Source organism: Octopus bimaculoides, chromosome 9 (genome assembly GCF_001194135.2).
Source record: "Octopus bimaculoides isolate UCB-OBI-ISO-001 chromosome 9, ASM119413v2, whole genome shotgun sequence".
NCBI lineage: Eukaryota > Metazoa > Mollusca > Cephalopoda > Octopoda > Octopodidae > Octopus > Octopus bimaculoides.
This window is the reverse complement of record NC_068989.1, coordinates 88,070,373-88,079,081: the sequence shown is the minus strand read 5'-3', so window position 1 is coordinate 88,079,081 and position 8,709 is coordinate 88,070,373. Positions and strand designations below refer to the sequence as shown.

General features: G+C 41.6%; 1 protein-coding gene across 1 annotated transcript in view; it reads left to right on the top strand.

Moving 5' to 3' along the window:
- The first annotated feature begins 3,480 nt into the window (after positions 1 to 3,480).
- LOC106869834 (NADH-specific methylglyoxal reductase) overlaps positions 3,481 to 8,709 on the top strand; it is a 15,979-nt gene continuing 10,750 nt past the window's right edge. Inside the window, exon 1 of the mRNA XM_014915728.1 lies at positions 3,481 to 3,594. Within this exon, the coding sequence (XP_014771214.1) occupies positions 3,481 to 3,594 (114 nt within the window). The remainder of the gene's footprint in view (positions 3,595 to 8,709) is intronic.

Genomic DNA, 8,709 nt, shown 5'->3' with positions numbered 1-8,709 from the left:
CTCTCTCTTTCTCTCTGAAAGTATGTCATTACAGTATCAAAATGTGATTGTTTCAGTTAGTAGAATAGTTTCATTTTTGAAGTGAAAGTATTTGACATGAGTGTTTTTGTTTCACTTTTGACACGTAATACTTAAATAGTGGAGGAGATATTATGTTGCCGTGGGCTCGAACTCTGCAAGAAGTTAAAATTTTTTTTGACTAAAACACAACTGGAACCCTAAGTAAGGCATCTGTAAAATTTGAATGAAATTGGTTGCGTAGTTCTCGAGTTTTAGGGATTCACACAGACAGACAGACACACATTCTCATTTTTATATATATAGATTTATATTTATCTTTTATCTTTTTCTTGTTTCAGTCATTGGACTACAGCCATGCAGAGGTACCAACTTGACGGGTTTTAGTTGAAATGACCCCAGTACTTATTTTAAAATCTGCTCTTTATACTGACCCTTTTGGCGAACAGCTAAGTTACGAGGACGTAAATAAACCAGCACGGTTGTTGAGCTGTGATGGGCAGCAAATACACACACACACATACACAGATGTGAAGGGCACACAGTTTTCATCTGCCAAATCCACTCACAAGGCATCGGACATCCTGGGGCTATAGTACAGAAGGCACATGCCCAAGGTGCTGTGCAGTGGGACTAAACCCGAAACTACATGCTATAATTCGATTGATTATTGATTTGAGAAACTGTTAATTCGGTCAATCGTTTTTCGGTAATTCTGTTTCGTTCAACTGTCCTCGCATACCCTAATTCGTATGAATATTAATTTTTGTGCACGCGCACATATGTACATCTTAAAGAAGATAAATGTCTCACAGTCAGTGCCGTCTTAAGTCACGAGCACATTTTTGCATTTGCTTGGGTGCCTCATAGACCTAGGGGTCAATTCTTATCTACGTATGCTGTGGCTTGCTGTTAATGAATGAATACTAAAGGGCCCAGTTGCAGTGATTTGCCTGGAGGCTTATAAAGCTACTGAGACAGCCCTGTTCACAGGAATTGAACCTAGTGGACTTTTCCCAACACGGACTATCATTCTTGTCTGCGCGTCGGACAAATTTTTTTTTTACATATAATGAAATTTGTCGTATACAGTGCTCAGATGTACTACAACTAAAATTAACATTAATAATAAAGGAAAGAGAGGTAGGGGACATCAGGTGTATTGCTGGCGAATTTCAGGAAGCAAGGAAGTTTTGAAGGATGGAGTGTCTCGACAGCTAACACCTGATGCGGGTAGTTTATTCCATGCTTCAGCAATTCTGAGCGTGAAAAAATGTTTCCGAAAGTTATGGGTGCTGTGTTGTTTTTTAATTTTGTAAGCATGTCTGTTGCTGTGGTAAGTAGCTTGCTTACGAGCTACATGGTTCCGGGTTCAGTCCCACTGCGTGGCACCTTGGGCAAGCGTCTTTCAACTATAGCCTCGGGCCGACCAAAGCCTTGTGAGTGGATTTTGTAGACGGAAGCTGAAAGAAGCCCGTCGTATATATGTATATATATATATATGTATGTTTGTGTGTGTATATATGTTTGTGTGTTTGTGTTTGCCCCCCCCCCCCAACATTGCTTCACAACCGATACTGTTGTGTTTACGTTCCTGTAACTTAGCGGTTCGGCAAAAGAGACCAAGAGAATAAGTACTAGGCTTACAAAGAATAAGTCCTTGGGTCAATTTGCTCGACTAAAGGCGGTGCTCCAGCATGGCCGCAGTCAAATGACTGAAACAAGTAAAAGAGTAAAAGAGAATGTTAGACATATGGAATTCAAAAAAGGTGCCCGAGGTTGTTGTTGGAAAGATGGTGGATAATCTTGTGGGTGTCTGCCAACTCAGTTGCCAGACGTAGAAGCTTTAATGTGTCCCATGCCCAGGGAAACAAAACTTTCGAAGAATGGTAGATGCCTGGCGGCTTGTATTCGTGTGGTTCCATTTTCCTGAACAGTTTTCCAGTAGATTGATATGCTGAGCAAGATAGGGGTTCCAGAATGGTGATGCAAGCTCTGTGGACGTACCATAGTCACATACAGCATTAAATAGATAGCTGGAGAACGGTTGAGTGGTGCTAAGACACCCTCAGCAATCTTGACAATCTTAGAGATGTGGTTTGTTCAATGCAGATCGTTGTTTGCAATAATACCCTTACAGAATCGGTAATTTTTCAGATTAACACCCGCACGATCTTCACTAGGGTGTTAGGGTTAGGGTTTTAGGGTCAGGGTTAGGGTTTTAGGGTAAGGGTTAGGGTTAGGGAATTCCGTCCCTAACCGTAACCCTAAACACTAACCCTAACCCTGATCCTAAAACCCTAATCCTAACACCCTAGTGAAGATCGTACGGGTGTTAATCTGAAAAATTACCCAGAATCTGGTTACAACAGCCTTTTAAATTCTGAGTTCATTCACGTTCCGCCGAAGTGAGCTTTGTAGAGTCGGTAAAATAAACAGGGGACGATATTGTTATTTCTCTGATACGTCCCAGACGTGAGTGGAATTACAATAGATCTTTCATAAGTTTCGTTTTCCGCACCAGCGACATCATTTCCTTGCATCGTCCTTTTACTAAGACAACTTCCACTTTGATCTTATCTGTGACTATTACCTTCAGACAAAGTCCTCCCGCTATCACTACAGGGTACCACCGACGTAACTTTATATATTCTCACCACGTTCACCACATTGTAACCTACTTTATTTCTGTCTTCACCACTGCCGCTAAGTTTTAGTTCTTTTTTTATCCCTCACTATCACCACCACCAGCAGTGGTCGTTCAGCATGCTAGAAATGGCAGCCAAATTTCCTTCAAATCATACCCTATCTGCCTAAAGAAAAATAATGACGTATGGGATAATGTAGTCCAGGGTACATTATGTTTAAAAAATAACAAACAAAGGCTGGATTGTCACAAAAGGAACATTTTTGATTACATGCCGGTTTGATCTAGCCTGACCTAGGGTTAAAAAGTAACTCGCACCGGTATTACCTAATGTTTCTATCTCTTACTACTACCACCACTGTTACAGTCACTACATTACATTCTTCATCTCTCACTATCACCACCAATGTGACTCCTACCCCCCAATACTTTTAATGTTTCGCCTCCCCCTACTATAGCTTACGTCTCCACCACCACTACCCTCATGACTAGCGTGTGAATTCCCTCCTACCACAACTACCATATTAGAATATCTTTATTTCCATTCCTCCTACTACCACCATGAACACCTCCCCTTCCCATCTCTCACTACAATTATTAGCACCATATCATCTTCTTTATCCATCAGTAACATTACCATTCTGGTCTTCCTTCTCCTTTTATAACCCTCAGCACCACAACCACCACCACTGCATTCTCTTTCAGTTCTCCTCCTCCCACTATCACTTATAGTTCTCCTCTCACCACGTCATTTCTTCTTTTCCCGGCTTCAAAACTCGCAACTTCAGATTTCTTTATTCAAGATCGAATCAACTATGGAACTCATAACCCTTCTCGGCACCGATCTGAAAGTGTCTCCTGTGTGTCTCGGTACATGGCAGTTTAACAATGGTATCACCAACAATACTTGGGATGCACAGACAGAAGAGGTGAGCTATGTTTTTGTCTGTCGTCGTTCGTTATTATTTAATTTCATTACAGCACCACCTCGTTCCATGTTGTTGCTGTTTCAGTTCTCCTCCTCTTTGTCCCATGTTGCTGCTGTTTTAGCACCAGGCTGGCCAATGTCGAAAGATATTCCAGCCAAGACCATCCACCTTCTTAGGCATAATTCATATCAGTTTGCAATAATTGATATGTCTGTTTTTGTTTTAAATATAAAACAGTTGAGTGAAAGGAATTTCGTTGCTGTTTCTAGCTACTCGAGCGACTACGTAGCACCATGGGCAAACTGAGGCCCGCGAGACATTCTGAAAGACACGCCTACGAAAAACTTACATGTTTTTAGTATTATCTGCCTGACTATGAGCCTTGTCTCGTGCTGCTAGCTTCTTGGATAAGGCTGCCCATGCCTGTTATAGAGGTTCCGTTATTTGGCCTTCAATCTCATCAAAGCGGCCTATGATAAATGGCGTTCCAGCCATGGCAGTACCGTCGTATCTTTTCGTGGGGAATTTTGCATATAAGACTACACAACGGCACACCACCCGTTTTCGGATGGTGTACCGCCCTAACCCTGAACACCAAATGTGCGTACTTTTTACTTTCGCCGGACTACACTATCCAGTGTATCTGTAGGGACCTCGCTTGGCCCTGCCTGAGATTTGAAACCAAAATGATGTAAACTTCATTCCTATTTCTTCATTCTTTTCCATCGATGCCGGACAACTTCTACACCCGACAACTTACATTGATCCATGAACATCACATTTTGCTACATGTCCTATTTTAGAGATGGCAAGGAGATTTGGCTGCTATTTCTAACATATCAAGCGACCACGTAAAGGCTTCACCCGTCTCCAAGTCTATTTTGTTTTGTTTGCGCCACTACATAACTGCTATTGTTTAACCACAGGCTTACTGTAAGGTAACGGATCTATGATCAAATGCGTTCGAACCGTGTCAGACCAAGGACGGAATTGTTAGAACGTAGGGATCTTTTTTAAAACGGGGGCCACATTTTTCATTAATGTTTTACGTAGTGTTTTTGGTACCGAAAGACTTTCAAACTTCGTATACTTATCTATTTTGTGTTATAGAACAGAAAAATATTTTTGTATTCGAATTTATTTCATGTAAAAAATTGTCTTATTTCGATAATTTCAACCAATCACTGACAAGTATTCAGTTGTTTATATTTACTCCTTTGGCTGATTAAGCGATGTAAAGCGTATTTAATCTCCATACCTTCGTTTTATTTGCTTTTTTCATTTTAAATTTGCTTTAACCCTAACCCTAACGTTAGAGTTAGGGTTAATTGTTTCAGAATCATTTGTTTATGTAGTCGGCACTTAATGTATATCGGCTGAATGGACGTCAGTGATTGGTTGAAATTACAGAAATACGACAACTTTAACATGGAATAATTTATGGATTTCTTTTTTTTAAAAGAAGACTAAGAGAAAAAGATGTTTTATATGACACATTCTACCAGTGTTCCAAGTTTCAAAGTGTTTCGTTAATGAAAAATGTGGCCCCCGTTTTAAAAAAGATCCGAACGTAGGATAAGATACCTTGTAATTTATATCTGCCCTCTGTGTTCTCGTGTAATGGACTTAATCCATCGCTCAGTTTTATGTCACCATTTGGTCCTTTTACAGAATCCGTGCTATATTTCTGGTTTGATGATAACATCCCCCCTTCCACTCAGTCTCAGAGTCCCCACTCCCGAAAGGCCTTGGGCATTGCCTTTCCTGCTTTGACTAAGCACTAAAAAGAAAAATGTATACCTGGGGCTACATTATCAAATGTGTTCTTAATTAGCATGTTTAGGTTAGAGCTGTCTTTGCAGTCAATGAATCAGATTGTAGTATTTATTGATAGTAGCCACAACATGCATAAATTAGAATTGGCCCCTAGACTCATGAGCCCCTAGGCAATTGCCCATTCTGCCCATGCCTTAAGACGGCTCTGGGCTGGATGTGATTTGAGAAGATCTAGCTGTTGTTTCAAGTATACCAAGTGACTATGTCAGGCGCCACTGTGTCGACAACTTCAAGATGCGCTTTCTTTAATCCTACGCTATAGGTGAGCTTACAGGTTTTCAGTGTTGGAAAATAACGGCTGCATATTTTTGTGGGAACATTTAAGAGGATATGTGTAGTCTTAAGAGATACAACAGCTGCAACTAAAAAAAAACTTGTCAGTCTGCCTCATTGTACCGACGGACAAAATGAAAAAGGCGTTTCCCTGAAAATTGGCAAGGGAGACATGTTGGAACAGCTACTCTGGGGATTGCACTTACGGGTAGCGATCTCTGGCCTGATAGAAGTGAGCAGAGATGTAGTCCGGTGGACCAAGAACGCAGGAGTTCTCCACTGCCACAGGCTCAAACACAAATCTTGCGGCTGATATTTTGAAATTTTGTCTTTGTTTGACGAGGAGAGAAGTCAGGGCTGCTGGCCAAACACACCAGGTTGTCGCTAGAGAAAGTGTGGGGTTTACCACCACAGGACCCGAAAATTGTCATGCTGTTTGGTTTTTTTTACTGTTCCCTCTATCGACCCCAGTACTTATTTTCATGTGTGGTGCTCATTCTATTGTTTACTTTTGCCGAACTACTGGGGACATTAACAAACCAACATTGGTTGTCTAGTGGTGGTGTTGGTGGTAGTGGTGGGGTAAAAACACACACACTTATATATTCATCATCCTCGTTTCAACTTCGACTTTTCCATGCTTACATGGAGCTTCCACTCAGTTTCTGCCACTCACAAGGCATTTGTCAACCTAGAACTTTAGTAAAAGACACTTGCCTGAGGTGCCAAGCAATGAAAGTGAACCCAAAACCATGTGACTGCAAAGTGAGCTTCTTACCATATAGCCATGCATATAGTTGAAAAAAAAAAAAAAAAGAGCCAACTGACTGATTTCTGATCCCATAGTAGTGAATTGAAGGAGTCCTAAGCCTTGATAAATAAACTTGGCCCAAGAACCAGACCCACAAGCTCTATGTATCTGTGTCTGTCTATTTATTTATTTATCTGTCTGTCTATCTCAATCAATCAATCAATCAATCATAAATAAATACTCAGTTGTTCTAGACAGACAAAGATCTGAGATAATATTTTTGAAGTAAGATTAGTCAACCAAAAATATTGCAACTTGTGAAACAAAACCTGTCAGAGTGCAGATGAACTCAAGAGAGTCTACAGTCTCCCAATAGTGTGTCACCATCATCATCATCATCATTATCCTTTAGCATGCATCTTCCATGTTGGCATTGGTTGGACAGTTTGACCAGAGCCAGCAAGCTGTACCAGGTTCCAGCCTGATTTGGTTTGGTTTCTACAGCTGGATGCCCTTCCTAATGCCAACCACTTCACAAAGTGTGCTTTTAATGTGACATTGGCACAAGTGCTTTTTATGTGGCACCGACACAAGACTCGTGCAGGCCGATCCTCTTGACCAAGGCCAATCCTCTTGACCAAGGCCAAATGTAATATATGTATACATAAGTTTGTGTACATAATCACTACCATTTGATGTCCTTTTCCCTTACTTGCATGAGTCGGATGGAATTTTGTTGAGGCAGATTTTCTACAACTAGATGCTCTTCCTGTTACCAACTCTCACCTGTTTCCAAGCAAGGAAATGGCCATGCTCCATATACAGAAGAGTGGTATATAAAGATTCCATTCAGTGAACCCTATGTAATCTATAGTTGCATAAGAGGTGTAGCAGAATCAAGGGCAAATGATACACGAGACCTTTGCTTGTGGTAGATATACAAAAGTAGTGAGACCCCCCCCCCACTGGAACACCAGTAAAATAAGTTTTTTGCAATGCTCACATGGTTGATAGCTTCTCTTACCTAAGTGACCTAATCTAGCAAGGGAATAGAGGATATAGTAGCCAATGCCAGTGCTGCCTGACTCGCTCCTGTGCCGGTGGCACGTAAAAGGCACCATTCAAGCATGGTTGATGCCAGTGCCACCTGAATGGTTCCTGTGCCAGTGGCATGTAAAAAGCACCATTCAATCATGGTCATTGTCAGTGCCTCCTGACTGACTCCTGTGCCGGTGGCACGTAAAAAGCACCCACTACACTCTTGGAGTGGTTGGTGTTAGGAAAGGCATCCAGCTGTAGAAACTATGCCAGAACAGATTGGAGCCTGGTGCAGCCTCCTGGCTTGCCAGGCCTCAGTCAATCTGTCCAACCCATGCTAGCATGGAAAGTGGACGTTAAAAGATGATGATGATGAATTAAAATTGAATGAGAAAGTTTAGGGTGCTATTATCTCTACTGACAACAAGGGATTCTCTCTCTGAGTGAAGAGCAGAGTGTATAATGCGTGTGTATGAACTGTGGTGCTGCACGATAGTGAGACATGGGGACTGAATGTAGGGGCTGGGTGAGGGTTGGAAGGAAATGAAGGAAACCTGACTCACTGGGGTGTGGTGTTATTGTGCTAGAATGATAAGATACAAATGAGGTGAGGCAGAAAAATTGGCGTCAAAAAGAGGGGTCAATTGTATTGTACAAGACTGGTCTGGACATGTGATGTGCAAGGAGGAGCACAGGTAAAGACAGGTGGTGCAGTGCCAGGAGATTTTATTTAGAAGGGTTTAATAGAGGAGGAAACCGAAGAAGACATGGGCTGAAATAGTGAAGGCGGTGAGTTAGCAGAAATGTTAGCACACCGGGTGAAATGCGTAGCGGTATTTCGTCTGCCGTTACATTCTGAGTTCAAATTCCACTGAGGTCGACTTTGCCTTTCATCCTTTCGGGGTCGATAAATTAAGTACCAGTTACGCACTGGGGTCGATAAATTAAGTACCATTTACGCACTGGGGTTGATAAATTAAGTACCAGTTACGCACTGGGGTCGATGTAATTGACTTAATCCCTTTGTCTGTCCTTGTTTGTCCCCTCTATGTTTAGCCCCTTGTGGGCAATAAAGAAATAAGAAATAGTGAAGGCTGTCTCAGGAAGCTGGACAAAGGAACGCAACAAGTGATGGGATGCCGTGTTGGAGAGGATTTGTCCAATTCACCAAGAATAGAAAAAACAGACATAAAAATGATAATGATATTGGTTTATCT